The sequence below is a fragment of the Rhincodon typus genome, chromosome 7, assembly GCF_021869965.1.
Source record: "Rhincodon typus isolate 14 chromosome 7, sRhiTyp1.1, whole genome shotgun sequence".
Taxonomy (NCBI): domain Eukaryota; kingdom Metazoa; phylum Chordata; class Chondrichthyes; order Orectolobiformes; family Rhincodontidae; genus Rhincodon; species Rhincodon typus.
In genome coordinates, this window is record NC_063338.1 from 26,906,657 (window position 1) to 26,924,414 (window position 17,758).

At 40.8% G+C, this 17,758-nt stretch overlaps 1 protein-coding gene and 1 long non-coding RNA gene across 7 annotated transcripts in view; one reads left to right on the forward strand and one right to left on the reverse strand.

Moving 5' to 3' along the window:
* On the reverse strand, positions 1-10,102 carry LOC125483450. The gene is made up of 3 exons (XR_007262416.1): positions 10,007-10,102; positions 1,964-2,082; positions 1-114 (listed from the first exon to the last, which is right to left on the reverse strand). It is a non-coding gene; the product is annotated as an uncharacterized LOC125483450 (long non-coding RNA).
* The window catches only part of ftcdnl1 (formiminotransferase cyclodeaminase N-terminal like 1), a 22,992-nt gene continuing 10,647 nt past the window's right edge, over positions 5,414-17,758 (forward strand). Inside the window, exons 1-6 of one of the 6 annotated variants that reach the window (XM_048598613.1) lie at positions 5,430-5,524; positions 11,229-11,351; positions 11,443-11,538; positions 14,988-15,143; positions 15,856-16,047; positions 16,701-16,898. In XM_048598613.1, coding sequence (XP_048454570.1) covers positions 11,237-11,351; positions 11,443-11,538; positions 14,988-15,143; positions 15,856-16,047; positions 16,701-16,705 — 564 coding nt within the window. In that variant the 5' untranslated portion in view covers positions 5,430-5,524; positions 11,229-11,236 and the 3' untranslated portion in view covers positions 16,706-16,898. Of the gene's footprint in view, positions 5,525-10,101; positions 10,317-11,228; positions 11,352-11,442; positions 11,539-14,987; positions 15,144-15,855; positions 16,048-16,700; positions 16,899-17,758 lie in introns of those variants that run through there. The other 5 variants (XM_048598609.1, XR_007262415.1, XM_048598610.1 and 2 more) reach the window with 5 other exon arrangements.

A 17,758-nucleotide genomic window follows, 5' to 3' on the forward strand; every position in this document is an offset into this window, starting at 1 on the left:
CCTGCAGTTCCTGAGTGCTATCACGACTCTGCTCTTTTGTATGTGCAGATGCACTGTATGATGCAATATTCTAAACTTCATGGCCAAAAGTGAAATACTGTGGATGCTAGAACACTGAAATGAAAACAGAAAGTTTACAAAAGTAACATTCGGCTGGTCAACAATATCTATGGAGAAAGAAACAGAGAGAGCTAATGTTTCAAATTGCTGAACATTAATTATAACTGGGAGAAATTAGAAAAGATTTTAAGAGGAGGATAGGTTATGGTGCGAGGGAGCAGCTTCAGGAGGAAAGAGCCACAAGAAGATATGATGTAAGGCAAAAAGTGGAGGTAATAAGACAAGGAGGACACGGAGAAGTAAATCAGGAGCTGAAAATGATGAGAACAGAATCAAAATCTCCCCTCCCCCAACCGCATCCCAAAACCAGCCCAGCTTGTCCCCACCTCCCTAACCTGTCCTTCCTCCCACCTATCCCCTCCTCCTACCTCAAGCCCCATCCCCATCTCCTACCTACTAACCTCATCCCGCCCCCTTGACCTGTCCATCCTCCCTGGACTGACCTATCTCCTCCCTACCTCCCCAGCTACACTCATCTTTACTGGCTCCATCCCTGCCTCTTTGACCTGTCTGTCTCCTCTCCACCTATCTGCTCCTCCATCCATCTTCTATCCGTCTCGCCCTCGCTCCCTTTTTATTTCAGAACCCCCTTCCCCTCCCCCATTTCTGAAGAAGGGTCTAGGCCTGAAACGTCAGCCTTCCTGCTCCTCTGATGCTGCTTGGCCCGCTGTGTTCATCCAGCTCTACACCTTGTTATCTCATTACCAGCAGCTGTTGCCCAAAAAATGAGACCAATGGTTACATTGTTAATTTACTGGACTCAGTGTTGAGTCTGGAAGGCTGTAAAATGGTTAATCCAAAAAGGAGTTGCCTTTCTTTGAGATTATATTGAGCTTCATTGGAGTGAAGTGTTGCAGGCTGAAGACAAAGAGGCTGGGGTGGAAATGGGGCAGACAATTAAAATTACAATGACCAGAAGCTCAGTGTTATGCTTGCAAACTGAATGAAAATGAACTGAAAAAGACACAGTATCGAAATAAGAGAGAAGCCATTTAGGACTGAAATAAGGAGAGTTGTTTCTCACTCAGAGCATTGTGAATCTTTGGAATTCACTACCCCAGGTAGCTATGAAAACTCATTGAGTATGTTTAAAGTACAGAATGACAGATTTCTAAAGACTAATGCCAGAAAGAGACAGGGGATAGCATGGGGAAATGGTATTAAGCAGACGGCCAGCCATGATTCTATTGAATGGCACAGCAGACTCGATTAGGAGAATTACTTACCCCTCTTCCTCTATTCCTCTTGAACACTCATTCAATCTGAGTGTTTTTCCCACTGCAAAGGGACAGCTTTGTGAACAGCGAATGCTGTACACTAAACTGAAAGAACAGTAAGGAAATCTTTGTTGCACTTACAGGGAATGTTTAGGGTTGGAAACAGTGGAAGGGAAGAAGTAAAAGGACAGGTATCACATCTGCTGTGCTTCCATGGGAAAGTGCAGTGGTGTGAGAAATGGGGATTGGGGATTATTGAAGTTAACACAGGGACTCTGGATTAGAATTCATAATATCATTGATGGAAACAGAAGTAACAAATTTGACAAAGTTGTTAGCATGCAAAAGGACTTCAATGTTGAAACATGATAAATTTTAAAAAGAGATGCAAGTTTTGATTTTTTTGTTCAAAAGACTCCTGTTGGTAATTTAGATCAAGGTTTTATTTATAGCAACTCAAAATATTCTCCATGTTTCTGCAGTAAATGCTGCTACAGATTGAACTTACTCAAACTATGAATTTCACAACGGGCATTAAATATAGCATCTTTTTTCTCTAACATAAAGGTTTCGGTGAATGGTGATAATAAATACCCCAGTGCTGAACCATGAAATTATGTACTAACCTCCTCAATTAAGGATGTGAGCTTTGTCTTGGTTTTAAATTCTCAGCAACCATGTTGGAGATTACTTCAGTAATATACAAGTTCATTTGGCAGAACCAAATGAATGTCAAAGAATTACCCTGAAAGCAACATAAGCACATGTTAAAATAAATAAATAACGATGCCTTTAGTGTTCAGAGCCAGTCATTTCCCTTGTCTGTCTTGTATTTGTCGGTGTGACTGCAGTTCATTGACAGGTGTGATTTGGTGAACTAAGAGATGACCTGTCCTGAACAGATTTCTCTCCAGAAAACTTAACCAAGGGTAAAATATTTTTTCAGGATAAGTGTAATGCTTTTGTAATATAAACTTTTGTTTTGCATTTTCCATTCCAAATGCTGGCATTTTACACTTTGTTTACAGTTACTAAGTGAATTGTAGATATTACTAAAATACACTTATTAAAATAATGAATGAGTATCAGCACACTTACTTATAGCTGAGAACATTGGCAGTTGTTTCCTTACTTCAATGCACAGGGATGCATTGTTGCTAAATAAACTTGCTTAACTTGCTTAACTTGTTCTTATGCTAGGTTCACCCTCTTTTTCTTTTACCCTTCATTTTTTTTTTCACTGGAGGATAAGGTGGCTAGCTGTAATGGCTGGTGGGTAAGGTGACTGTTGAAAAGACAGTGAAGCATAAACAGCCAAATGCAACAAACAGATTTGAGCAACAGTACTATCAATGATTTAGCTTGGATGTAAAAGCCCTTCTGTGTCTGTTTTCAGTTAAGAGCTCATAGTAACCTGTCAGAATATTTGTATTGTTAAAAATTTTGCAGATTTGTACGTCCTATTAGTCATTTCTTTTTCATTCTAAATTTCCAAGCCCATCTTTTGCATTTATGAACATTCTTATGATGTTCACACAAACTCCTGTTAGTAAAAGGGTGCAATTCCTTCATTTTTAGGAGATAGTAACTTTGGGTAAAATTCTCCCAGTGCCTGAATGACCTGGGAAATGGCAAATCAGCTGGAAAAATATGGCGAGATTGGAAAAGTTTGATTCTCAAAAGCAAGAAATAAGTCTGAGTTTTCACCCAAGGTTTGTACAGCAAGACAAGAATCTGGCTAGTGAATGTCGAGAACCCTATTTGCACACATTAGCATTTCATTAGTATCTATTCTCAGCCTCATTTAAAGCCACAGAGATATACAGCACGGAAACAGACTCTTCGGTCCAACTTGTCCGTGCTGACCAGATATACTAGGTAAATCTAGTCCCATTTTTCAGCATTTGGCCCATATTCATCTAAACCCTTCCTATTCATATACCCATCCAGATGCCTTTTAAATGTTGTGATTGTACTAACCTCCATCACTTCCTCTGATAGCTCATTCCATACACACAGCACCCTGTGTGGAAAAATTGCCTCTTTGGTCTCTTTTAAATCTTTCTCCTCTCACCCTAAACCTATGCCCTCCAGTTTTTGACTCCCCCAACCCCAGGGAAAAGCTTGTCCATTTACCCTATCCATGCCTCTCATGATTTTGTAAACCTCTGTAAGGTCACCCCTCAGCCTTTGACATTTCAGGAAAATAACCCTAGCCTATTCTGCCTCTCGCTATAGCTTAAATCCTCCAACCCTGGTAACATCCTTGTAAATCTTTTCTGAACCCTTTCAAGTTTCACAACATTATTCATATTGTATGCGGTTTACTGTTCTCCGACATGATGGAGAGAAACTAAACAGCACCAATCACTAACATGAAAGTCAGAGCAGGGACCCCGGCAGCTCAAGCTCACCTCTTGCTCCTTTAAGCTCCCTTTTGGCTAGCAGTCCCTAACAGTTCAGAACAAGGTGGCATGGTGGCTCAGTGGTCAGCACTGCTGCCTCACAGCACCAGGGACCCGGGTTTGATTCCACCCTTGGGCGACTGTCTCTGTGTGGAGTTTGCACATTCTCCCTGTGTCTGTGTAGATTTCCTCCGGGTGCCCCGGTTTCCTCCCACAGTCCAAAGATGTGCAGGCTAGGTGGATTGGCTATGCTAAGATTGCCCATAGTGTTCAGGGATGTGTAGATTAGGTGGGTTATAGGGGAACAGATCTGGGTGGGATCCTCCGAGGGTCAATGTGGACTTGTTGTGCTGAAGGGCTTGTTTCCACACTGTAGAGATTCTACGATTCTAAGCACCATGGGCACTGACCATCCATAGACGTTGGCATCGGACAAGCACCTGCCTCACCACATCATAATGACACGATCTCCAACTCATTTAGAATGCAGTTATCTACCTCAATGCTGCACTTTGGAATGCACTGACACTTTGCATTGTAATGCTGCTGCCAGCCCATTTTGTGTGCAGTAATGGGTAACCATCTCATGCTGCATAGCAGGGTACACTTCAGATGGTGTTGTTCTGGTATATCTGCTGCTTCTGGACAGTAGAGGTTGCTGCTTTGCAAGGTGTTTTGGTGAATTGGTGCTGTCCATCTGATATATAGCAAATAATGCATTCACTGTGTATGTGTCAGTGGTGGAAGGAGCAAACGTTAAGGTGGATGGTGTTGAGCTTCTTGGGTGTTGCTAGAGTTGTTTGTAATTATCTCAGCAATTGAGGAGTGTTCTATCACGTTTCTGACTAGTAATTTGTAGATGATTAACAGGTTTGGGGGATTACTCTGTGCAGAATTCCCAACTTCTCTGACTTGCTCTTGTAAACACATCATTTATATGGTTGATCCAGTTCAGTTTCTAGTCAATGGTAACCCCCAAGATAATAGTGAGGGAATTCAATGATGCCATGAATGTTAACGGGAGATGGTTGAATTCTGTTTTGCTGGCCATTTTCTTGCACGTGTGGCACAATGTTACCTGTTACTTACCAGACCAGCCTGAATATTGTCCAAGTTTTGTTGCACGTGAGCAGTACTACCCTATTATCTGAGGAATTGCAAACGGTACTAAAGACTGTGCAATCACCAGCAAACATCTCCACGTCTGACTGTTTCGTGGAAGGTCTTTGACAAAGCAGCTGGAGATTGTTCATTCTCGGTCACTATCTGCGGAGTATTTCCATTTTCATTTTTAAATTTGAGCTATGGTTCCCGAGTCAGTAAAGAAAGTCTCCAGCAATTAAGAAAAGCTTCTGCAGCTACATTGGTCTCCTGCTCACTATGACACGGGCTCCGTTAAGGAAATACTTAAAGCATTGTCCAAACAAATTTTAAGAATTTTTTTTGTGATTCACTATAACTGATCAGAAAATAATGAAATAAAACTATGAATGCACCAATTAAATTGTGTAAAAGTACTGCTTGGTGTGATATTGAGCCATAAAAATCTGGATGCTCTCAGCTTCACTCTCACGTCTCATTCTTAAGTATATTTATTCGCTTAGGTCCGGAATTTCGAGAGGTAGTGCTTTATGAATGCCAGATGAGGGCACTATTCGACAAAGTTTGGACTGTGCAGCTTGCCATAGGCAGAGTCCAGTTCGTATGTTCAAAGGTCCAGTCAGTGATCACCCCACACTTCACTAAGTTGCAATAGCTGACCGGGCCCTTCTGAACCGAGAGGTGAGTGTGTGAAGTTAGCAGCAAACTCTTCCAGAGCCCAAGGGAACAATGTGCTGTCTGCAAGAAATTACCCGTTTGGAACAGAATGCCAGGCACTTTACAATCAGCAGGGGAACACGGCCTGTTAGAAAAGTTTAGAGCGAAATATTCCTGTGACCGAAGAGCAATTGTGAAAAACGTTTGATTGACAGCGAGATTGAACGATAGTGGGGTTTGATTGACAGCCGACCCCTGCGCGCGCTGACCCGTTTCCAATGGCGACCGTGGCTGTGTGACGTCACGGGATTCCCCCTTTGTAACACTTGGTGGAAATAGAGACCCAATTCCCTTCAGTGCAGCAAGGTGTCCCCCCAGTTCTTCCTAAGTAAGAGCTGGAAACGCCAAATGCTGGGAATGCGCAGCGGGTGAGTTAGCATCTGCCAAAATGACAGTTCATTTCTGGCGTATGGCCCCTTGCTTACAGAACTGTCATCAAACAAGGTCTTTCAGACTGAGTTTATGTTCAAGATCCATGACTCTTACATCGGAATTGGAAACAGTTTGGAATGTCATCGGTTTTAAGCAAATGAAAGGAAACAGGGTGGGAAATTAACAAAAGGGAAAGTCTATGATTGGGTGGGAAACAGGAGAGAAACAGTTGGTGGTGCAAAACTCATGTGCAGTAAAGACATACAAGTGTCCAGAGGAGGGGTGAATCTCAGAATGATGAACAACTGCCATCCAAAAACACGAACAGGAGAAAAATACAAAAATAGAAAGAATGAAACATATAAAAGAAAATGTAACAGAGGATATGATTTAAAAATTTTCAACTCTGTATTGAATCCTGAAGTCTATAAAGTACTCAACCAAAAGGTGATGTACAGTGTTTTGTATTTATTGGTGAGTTTTGTTGGAACCACACTGAGGACTGAGGACAGAAAGGCCTGTCCTTTGATAAACACAAAAATGGTCACCTAGGTAAACACAGCGTAGTTATAAATGCAGTGATGTGAGCTCACAGCTGTTCCTATAGGACTCCCCTGTGGCTGAGGAATAGGATGAGTTAACGTGCTCGTTATGTTTGATGCGTGGCTGAGATTTTGGTGGTGGTCATCCTCATTTTAGAGGTGCCAATAAGGATCCACCGCCACAGGCTGCTCCACTGGTGTCAATGCAGGACAGCCTGTGTCACAGGAATTGTTGTATTGATGTTTTTGAAGTCAGCAGGATCAAGGTGTTTCCTGTTGATTACAATAGAAGTGCCCCTCCCCCTCCTTTTCATCTGTGACTGCCTAATGCCTTTTCTGGTCCCCTTAAACATCTGAGAAAACTGCCAGTTAGGGTGCAATAGGCATTCACTGCATGTATGTTTGTGGCATTGGCAAGTCAATACTGCAAGGAATGACATTCTTTCTGTACATATTAGGATGTGGGTCCTGCCTACACTCAGAGTGATGCCACATATGGCTCTCCTCGAAGTTGGCAGTGCTATCAGTGGAAGAGTTCATGAGCTCAAAACCCTGAGAAATGAAGTTTCATGTGATGAATGGACAATTTTATTCTACTTTCTTCATACCACATGCTTCATGGAATTCTGAGGAGTGGTTATACATCTCTCACGAGGAATATCTACCCTGTATGGTTTATGGATTTGTTTGCTGTGAATTTGTCATCTTTCATGGATGGAAGAATGTCGGTCGTTACATTGGACATCTTGTGACTCCGAGCCTGTATCATACCCCCTAGCTGAGCATAGTTGTGTTTCTCCTCCAGCCTCCAATGGGGTGCAGCTGCCTTGATCCCCTCATCTCCTGCTTGCTAATGTAGTGCACTTTACACCTGAGGAACCTGTTCTAAACTAGATTGTGGGCCTGCTGAGTAAGAGTAGAAGATGCACTTGATCAATGTGACACAGTAGGCTTTGGTGCTTTGACACTGGAATAGTGTTACTCCAGCTGTTCAGGCTGTAAGCCCACAACTGGCCCTGTGGGAGACACATGAAAGGAGACACGAGGACTCACAATTCCAGATGCTTTGGCAGAGCTGAGTCAGGACATTACAGTTGGTGTGTTAGCATGGTATTGGCTGGGGAGGAATGTGTTTCGACCCTGGATATTTTTGAGATCATTTTATAATGTCTTTGATGAATTCCCAACTCTCTATCATCCACTCCTTAGTACAGTTATCCTCACGAAATCAACAGCCCACTCCTCCACATATGTAAACATAGCAAGCTAGGGCACTCTACCACCTGAGCTTTTTCTCTCATATTGTGTGCTGTCTTCTCCTGCAAAGGTCAACAGAGTTAAGACAAGGCTGCTTTCCTTCACCACTGCCAGTGCAAAATTCACATGAGATCTTTAGAATGCCACTGAGTTTGAGAGTTTTGCTCAGGGTTCAGCAATGCATCTGGGCACAAAGATCTTCACTGTTAGGATTGCTATGTGCTGTCAGGTTTAAGAACTAGAGGTATGTCATGGCACTGCATTTCACTTTTCCAGACCTAAGAACATCATTGAAGTGTTTGTGACACTTAGCTCAGGTTCTTCTAACGATGCTAAGGCTACTCACATCATAGGTCACCTCATGCTAGGTCTGTTCTATTTGGCTGGGTGACTATCTCCAACCACTCCAGGGGAAAAGGAGGTATATTTCTCTCTGCTGCAATAACCTCTAAGAAAGCATCAAAAATTGTGAGTAGCCCAAGCGCAGGTTCTTAACATCTTGCTGCCCGCTGCTGCATGCTGTCCTCCACCTGTGGTGAAATGGTCTGTACTGTGATAGCTTCTATCATTAGGATGATGGACCCAGGACAAAATTCCAGCCCAGGGAATCAATGAGATACCGTCTTTCGAAGTTTGGAGGGGCAGCAGCATTCGATTAGCTTGGCTGCTTGATGTCAGAAGTTAGCAGTCGTGCTCAAGTGGCAAGCTCTCACTTCCAACTAACACTGAGATAAACATGAAAAACCAGCAGTTCTTCCTCTCTACAAATTTTAAGACCATAAGACCGTAAGACATAGGAGCAGAAATTAGGCCATTCGGCCGATCAAGTCTGCTCTGCCATTCAATCATGGCTGATAAATTCCTCAACCCCATTCTCCTGCTTTCACCCCGTAACCCTTGATCCCCTTGATAATCAAGAATCTATCTATCTAGGTCTTAAATGTACTCAATGACCTGGCTTTCACAGCCTTCTGTGGCAGTGAATTCCATAGATTCACCACTCTCTGGCTGAAGAAGTTTCTTCTTATCTCTGTTCTAAAAGGTCTTCCCTTTATTCTAAGGCTGTGCTCTCGGGTCCTAGTCTCTCCTACCAATGGAAGCATCTTCCCAACATCCACTCTATCCAGGCCATACAGTATTCTGTAAGTTTCAATTAGATCCTCCTACATCCTTCTAAACTCCAATGAGTATAGTCCCAGAGTCCTCAAACGTTCCTCATATGTTAAGCTTTCCATTCCTGGGACCATTCTCATGAACATTTTGATGCCACATTGTTCAGCATTCAGCCTTCACACTAGAGGGCTTGCTGTATCCATGAGCAATGGCTTGGGAGATTAATACTGACAAGATTAGGTTCCATCTCAAACCTTAGTTTCAAATGAACATCATTATGATCCCAGGTGCAACCACCAACTTTGTGTTATTATCTGGCTAAAGCAAACTTGCTCAGAGAGTAAAGCCATGAGATGTGATGGTTTCGAACAATCACCAGGACTTTGCTATACCAATTAGAACAGTAATACAATCTACAACATGTGTACAGATTATTTCTAACACCCTGAACTAACATAGTAAACAGGTGTAATATATTTTTTGAACACCCCATCATGCATTAAAAAAGCCAATGCAATCAAGAAAGATCCCCAAGAATTTATCTGTACAACTCTCTCCAAACGTTAATGCTGCAGAGGGTCATCAGATCCCATTAAACTTCACAATGAATTGTAACTCTACTTTTGCTGAACTGACCTTGGAAACCCCTATCAAGGACTGTTCATGATACCTGCTTCAGTCACAGCACTTGTTCTAGTCGATTACCATCCTGTCTGTGTCTACACTCCCCTTAGTTCTGAAAACTGCACTCCAAAACTTATTCACCAGCACAATACCAGCTTTGCCCTAATAGCTAGCTTCACCAAGTTAGATCTGTCCTTGGGTTTTCCTTGAGCTCTAAGCTTGCTCAGTTGTATGACGTAAATTCGACTATTAGGCTTTTCAACCTCCTTGTTCTCAGTTATACTGACCTATTAGTGGCATCCAGCTTCTTGTGAACCACCACAACTTCCAAGACTTTTCTTTAGCTCTGACTGCCTAATAACTCCTGGAGCGTGGCCTGAGGTCTAATGGCACAGAGATATCCAACTGCTCTTGGGAATTAACTCGCTGAGTCTTACACAGAACCCACGTATCCGGTTGCCTTCCTTGCAGGACAGCTGAAAATCAACATGGAGTCTAACATGGGATTTACCGTTTGTCTGCTTTACAACTCACTGACCTTCAGTTCTTGTCTGTAATGTTTTGAAGTGCTGTTCCGTGACACCCCCGCCCTTCCGTCTTTATCCCGAATGACCTATTGAAAACCTTGTAATGAGCCTTTCCCCTGTTGCTGCCGGAATACAATGTTGCCCCTAGCGAATTTCGGAACGGAGTGTGCTATGAAAGTTACAGTTCTTCATGAATGCTGGCTTCTGCAGGTAAATTGAACACACAGGAAATGGATTTCATCACAACATGGCAGCATTTTCTTTCATTGCATTACAACAATATTCGACTGTTTGTTAATTTACATGGAGGCAAGAAAACAGGTAGTAAACAGTCTGTTCAATGACTTTCTAACCTGTTAAGGTATTAGTTTTGATTTTCCAAAGGTTGTACTTAAGCCTCTGTTAATCAAGGTGAAAAGTTTGCGTGCTCATAAAACGTAACAACCCTATGTGTTAAGTCGGAAATCTAATCATTAATTTATAGCTATGACATTTATCATTTTAGAGTCATTGTAACTTGAATATTTATAAATAGAGTAGTGCCATCTTTAGAGATAGTAGGAACTGCAGATGCTGGAGAATCCGAGACAACAAGCAGCTGCTTGGCCTGCTGTGTTCATCCAGCCCTGCACCTTAGTGCCATCTTTAAATGTTTTTTCTGTGAAAGTACAATAAAGCTGCCTTTTACAATACTGCAGAATCAAAGTTTTATCAGGTGGCGCCTTCACATTTTCTGTTTACTTCAAAAATATGGACTTGTTACTGCTTGGTTGCAATATTGGCAAATTTACCAACTACAAGCAGCAGTGATTATATCCTTCAGTTCTGATGAAAGTTCATTGACCTGAAATAACTCAATTCCTTTCTATGGTAGCTGCCTGATCTACTGAGTGTTACAGCATTGTTTTCATTTATATCCCTAGAGTTTGTGACTGTCAAACGTCATGGAATAAGGCTACACACAAAACCTCTATTGCTTATTTTATTAGTGTTTGCATAGCTATGTTTAATCTACACATTGTTGAAAATAAACATGGCAACAGGATATGTAGGTGCATCTGTATTAGTCTTGACTTGATGCATGTTCAGTGTGTGGTAGTGCATCAGTTGAAGGGGGCTGCCAGTCAGTCACACTCTCTCGATTGGATAGTTAAAAGCACCAAAAGGGGAATTCTATTAACAATGGATTAAAAAATGAGACTGGAACAAAGTAATTTTTATTTTCTTGTTCAGACTAAAACATGGCATCCTCAAGACTGGGTCTCCGTTTGGCTGTATGTTTGTTGAACGTTTCTGAAGCTAGACAGCAAGACATTGTGGAAAGGATTGCTAAAGCTGGTCTCTGGGATAAAGCAGGTGCGTGTTAATTTTTGTTGCTAAAGCCATGAGAGAAAAAAAATGTAACTGCCTGAAATATTGGTGACACATTTTTGTGCTTTGATTGCAGGTCAGAAACAAACACAAACGACTGTGTTGAATATATTTTCAGATTATGACTATAACAGATCTGTCTTAACTCTTGCTGCTCCTGTGGAGACTTTAGGTAAGATTACACTGCAGACGTGTTTGCTCTTAAAAGTACAATTTGTATCAACTCCAAAAGCATTTGAAAAATTTCTTGCTCCACAGGCCAATATTTGACTGCATACCTAGAGCCCAAGTTCAAACTTCAGGCTTGACTGATACTCGGTTTCTGTTCCTTAATAGTTACTGTGCTTTGTATTTACATGATAGGCTATGAAGTGTAATGTTAGATGCTTGTGAGATAATTTATCGAGTTGGTAGGATGCAGAGAATAAAGATTTGGCAGATCCAGCAGCCTTGCAGATGCAGGACCCTGAGGTATGTAGCTACTAGAGAACATGTATATTCCCACACCTTGTGGGACCATTTCAGACAAGTGTTGAGGGGAGTAAGGGTGGAAAGCAAGGTAAATGCATTGACAAACTCATTTCACACACCACTCCATATTAAAGTAACCATGTTTAGCTGGTTCTAGAGATGGATGGTGCAGGAGACGGAATAGTGTTGGATTGTTGCTGCAATCACTGCTTCACTCATAATGAAACTTCCTTGAAAAATTTTCAAATTGTTAATAAATGACATGTCTACAAATTAAAACTTAGAAATAAGTAAGAGAAAATGCCTTCTGTCTTAAATCTAGATTTATACTATCACATCAAATTATAAGAATGTTCAAACATGCCACTGACTAGCTGAATTCCCCAGTTGAGAACTTGTTTTTAATATGATCATGGGATGTGTGCATCACTGGCAAAGCCAGCACTTACTGGTCATCCCTAATTAATCTTGAAAAGGTGTGCCTGAGACTGCTTCAGTCCACGTAGTGTAGGTGCACCAAAATCTCACTAGGGTTGGAGTTCCAGGATTTTGACCCAGCAAAACTGAAGAAACAATGATATACTTCAGGTCCGGATGGTATGACTTGGAGGGAAGGTTGCTTGTAGCTAATGTTCTCATGTAGCTGCTGATCTTCTAGGTGATGAAGGTAATCGGTTTGGAAAATGCTGTCGCAGAAGGCCTGGTGAATTGCTGCAGCACAGTGTGCTTATGGTATGCCAGAGGTGGAGGGAGTGAATGCTTAAGGTGGTAGATGTGGTGCCAATCAAGTGGGCAGCTTTGTCCTAGATGGTGTCCAGTTTGAGTGTTGTTGGAGTTGCACTCATCCAAGTAAGTGAGTAGTATTCCATCACATTTCTAATGTGTGTCTTGTAGATGATGGAAAGCCTTAGGATGTCAGGGAAAGATCTATTCAAAACATAATTTGCAGCTCTTGACAATCTTGTCAACAGAATATCACGTTGAACAGCTGTTTCCCCTTGTGGGACAGTCTCGAAAAAGACATCATAGATATAGAGTGAGAGGAGGTAGGTTCAAAACTGAGATGAGGAGAAACTACTTCTCTTAGAGAGGTTGTGAATCTGTGGAACTCACTGCCCAAAGTGCAGTACTGGTAAAATCAATCGAAAGATTCAAGAAAGAAATAGATATGTTTCTAATGAAAAGTGGGTTAAAGATATATGGGTAGCAGGTAGGAAAGTGGAGTTGAGGCCAGGATAAGATCAACCATGATCATGTTAAATTGCAGAGTGGGCTCCCACTCCTAATTCCTCTGCTCCTATATTTGTATTACTCGTATTTCTGTTGTGTTTATGTTCAGCAGTGACCTGCAGTATTTTGATGTTGGAGGATTCAATGATGGTAATACCATTGAACATCAAGGGAGGTCGTTAGATTCCCTCTTTGATGATAGTCATTTCCTTGTATTTGATGTGTGCAAACATTATTTAATATTAGTTGTAGAGCACTGTTGGGAACAGATCACTTACTTGTCATCTTGCTGAGGAAAAGGTATTTGAGGTAAGCTCAGGGGAGAGGAAATATATGACATCAAACCAATAAGAGATAAAAAATATACAAAACATGACATGGTAGAGTTGATAATAGCCACACATTCCTGAAATTATATTCGCTAATTGTTAATTATGGGGAAAAAATGGTGTTATGTTATTTTCTATTATAAGAATAATTTCACTTGAGACTAAGGAAGTTAAATTGCTTAAGTTACAGACATGATCTTTTGTTCATTTATTTCCGCAGCTTTGGCATCCCAATGTGTGACAGCTAATGAACTTTATGTATATCATCAAAGTTACATTATAAGATAAGAGCCCATAGTTTTGGGGGTAGTATATCAAGATGGAAAGAGGATTGACCGACTGATAGAAAACAAAGAGCTAGGATAAAGGGGGCATTTTCAGGATAACAACCTGTAACTACTAGAATGGCACAGAGATCAGTGCTGGGGCCACACGTATTTATAACACATTAATGACTTGGATAATAGAATTGAATGTACTATAGCAAAGTTTGCAGATGACACAAAAATAGGTGAGAGGGCTAGTAGTGAGGATGACCACAAAAAGTCTACAGAGGGACACATATAATGTGGGAAAACTTGAGGTTATGTGCTCTGGCGGGGAGAATAAAAGAGCTGAATATTATTTAAATTGGAATGGCTGCAGAAATCTGCAGGACGCAGGAATTTGAGGTTCAGATCTAGTCAGACAACACCTGGAATGGCTGTGAACAGTTTTGGTCCCCTTTTCATAGGAAAAATGTACTGGCATTGGAGACAGCCCAGAGAAGGTTCACTCAATTAATTTCAGGCATGGAGGGATTTTCTTATGACAGGTCGAGTGGTTGTGTTTGTACTGGTTGGAGTTTAGAATAATGAGAGGAGTCCTTATTAAAACATATTGATTCCTAGAGGGCTTGACAGAGTAGATATGGAGCGATTGCTTTCCCCTGTAGGTGACTCTCGGGCCAGAAGGCATTATCTCAGAAAAAGGCGTCACCCAGTGAGGACAGAGATGAGTACTATTTTTTCTCTTGTAGAGTAGTCAATCTGTGGAATTGTTTACCATAGAGAGCCGTTGAGGCTGGGTCATTAAGGATAGCCAAGGCTAAGATAGTCAGATTTTTAATCAGTAAGGGAATCGAGGTTAGTGGAGAGAAAGCAGGAAAGTGTTGTCGAGGATAAATCATATCAGCTCTTATCAGATCTTATTGAATGGCAGAACAAACTCGATGGGTTACAGGGCCTACATCTACTCCTGTGGCTAATGCCTAATATGTGCACCTGATCATTTTGCCAGGTATTCATTAATACTGCAATACGGAGAAATCTTAACTGACATGGAACTGGCAAAAGGAGGGGAGGTTGCATACAAATTCACACACATCGTTATGAAGCTGTGGAAATCTTTTATGTTTCCACAGTTTTTTCCATACTTGAGAGAAAATCCACTTTCAAAGAAAAATAACACAATATATTCTATGATATAATACAATACATTAGATATTTATGTGCAGAGTAGATTTCTGTTAATATTTCATACACTGAGCTCAACCACTATACTTTTTTGTAATGTTATATAGCAATGGGTTAATTGAATTTTCCTTTTTTAGGTAATTCTGTTGTGACAGCATGTACTGAAGCATACGATTTGATTGATATGGAGCACCATGATGGCATCCATCCTTGCCTTGGGAGCGTGGATCTTGTTCCTATTTACCCCCTATCAGAGTCTGTTAGCCTGGAAGAATGTGGCAGAGTGGCTCGTGGTAGGTTAACAGCAGTATTCATTTCACTTCAGTCATGCTTGAACAACAACAACCTGTGTTTATGTAGTACCTTTAGCATAAAACGTCCCAAAGCACTTCACAGCAACATTATAAAACAAAATTTGATACTGGGCTATCTAAGGAGATACTGGAGCAAATAACCAAAAGCTTACTCGAATATCTAGGTTTTAAGGAGCTCTTAAAGGATGAAAGAGCATCAGTGAGGTTCAAGGAAGGAATTCCAGACTTAAGGCCTACGCTGCTGTAGGCATTGTCATCATGGATTGCAATTAAAATTAGGGATGCCCAAAAAGTCTGGAATTAGGTGAGGAAAGCACTATTGTTATGATCCTCATAGAGACTGTCACATGTTAAAATATTTAAATTCCCCATGACTGACATAAAGGAATTGTACAACTTGGTTTCAAATCTTATGAAACAAAAACAGCAAGTGCTGGAGAAACTGACAAAGAGTCACTGGACATCAAACATTAACTCTGCTTTCTTTCTACAGATGCTGTCAGATCTGTAATTTGTGTTTTTGTTCCAGATGTCCAGCATCTGCAGTTCTTTGTTTTATTCAAATTTTATGCATGTTGTAAACAACTAAATGCAACATTGGCTAAATATTACTTAATAGGTAACTAGTACTTGAAACTTTATGCCCTGTAAATTGAGGATTTTTAAAATCCCTTTTATCTCCTCCTTACAGACATTGCAGAGAAATTATCCCAAGATGTACCAGATTGCAGTATCTTTTATTTTGGATATGCAGATCAACCTCTCAAACGAAACCTAGTCCAACGCAGGAAAGAGGTGAACTGGTATAAGAGGAGCAATTTGAATGTGAATGAAATAAAGCCAGATGTAGGAGCTGTGATTTCTCCTAGATATGGTTTGACAGGTTGGTGTTCTGTAACATACCCTAAAACAATATGTTGGAAATTAATGCATGACTATAGGTTGTGTTAGAATACCGAGGCTCTCAAATGCATTGTCACTCTGTTCATTTCTGCCAGTTCATTTTTGTGTTATTTCTGAGCATGCTGACCTTAATTAATTTTAATCACGTTATTAAACTGTTCCAGGGCAGGTGGGATTTGAACCCTGATCTTTTGGTCCAGATGTAGCGACACTACTACTGTACCACAAGACCCTTTAAATTATTATTATTCTTTTATTCAACCTGTTTGGAGACATTGTGACAAATTTCTGGAAAAAGTGGGACTTGAACTTTCTGACACAAGGTATGGATCCTACCCTACACCCCAAGATCCTCCATATTCATTGTAATTGGACTCAGTTGTTTCAGCATAATTGTTTCTACGTACCAGAATTTCCCTTTAAATCTTCACAAGCCATCTCATATTGCAAATTTTAACAAGTAATCTCAAAACCCAGCCCATAGATTTATAAAGATTAAATAAATCAAGATTTAATTTTTATCACAAGAATGAGGGATTATCTCCAGTATTTTCAAATTGGTGTTTATTTTATTTTCATGTAAAATAGATGATCAATAGCATTGAATATTATTTTATGTGTTTCGTCTGACAGCCTAGTTACAACCAGCACTTCTGTGGAAAGAGAGGTAAGACTAAATGCCTGACGATGCTGGATTTGACCTCAGTGATCTATTTAGAGTCCAGTAATCCAAGGAAGAAAGTATTTTACAATCTGTCTAATTTCCAATTAGAACAAACAGTGCACCTTGTATATTTTGATTAATAAAATCACACAGAACATTCATTTCTTTTGAGAAACTCAATGGGTCATTTTGTAGAGAGCGTGCAGTTTTAATTCATTTCACAAAGTTGAAAGGTCCTTCTTGGGTTGCAGCACTTGCTGACACCTATCTTGGAGCCTTCTATGTTCAAAAGTACTCCAGTGCAGGGTGGGTTTGCAGTTTTACCTGTAGCTTCTGATAGCATCTAAGCATGGAAACGTTGGGGCTTTATATGTTGTGCTGCATCATGGACAGTTGCCAGTTAGTTGAGAAGCTTTTTCTAAAATGACCCTGAATCCATCTGATGAGGGTTGTAGCAGACTCGAAACATTAACTCTGTTTCGCTCTCCACAGAAGTTGCCAGATCTGCTTACTTCTGCCACCAATTTCTGTTTTTGTTTCTGATTTCTAACATTCTCAGTGGATAAGAGAAGAACTTAAAATTTTGTCAACTTTTGCTCATCTTATCACTCAAGCTTTAACTTCCTTACCCGAAATAAACTGTAAAAGACGAGGCTTAGACAATTGAATTAGGTTTGTCACAACCTCAGTGTCATATTTGACCCTGAAATAAGCTTCCAGCCCCATCTCTGCTGCTTCACCAAGACTTCCTACTTTCCTATCAGTAATTTTGCTGATTGCCATCCCTACCTCAGCATATCTGTTACTGAAAACTCCATACACATACCTTTTATAACTCCAGACTATGTGGCCTCTCATTTTCTGCACTCCATCACCTTGCGGTCATCCAAAACCCAGTTGCACATGTCTTAACTCATGCCAAAACCTATTCACCAATCATCCCTGTGCTTGCTGACCTATGCTGGCTCACGATTTGGTAACATGCTGGTTTTTAATTGCTTCTCCTTGTTTTCAAATCCCCTGTGTG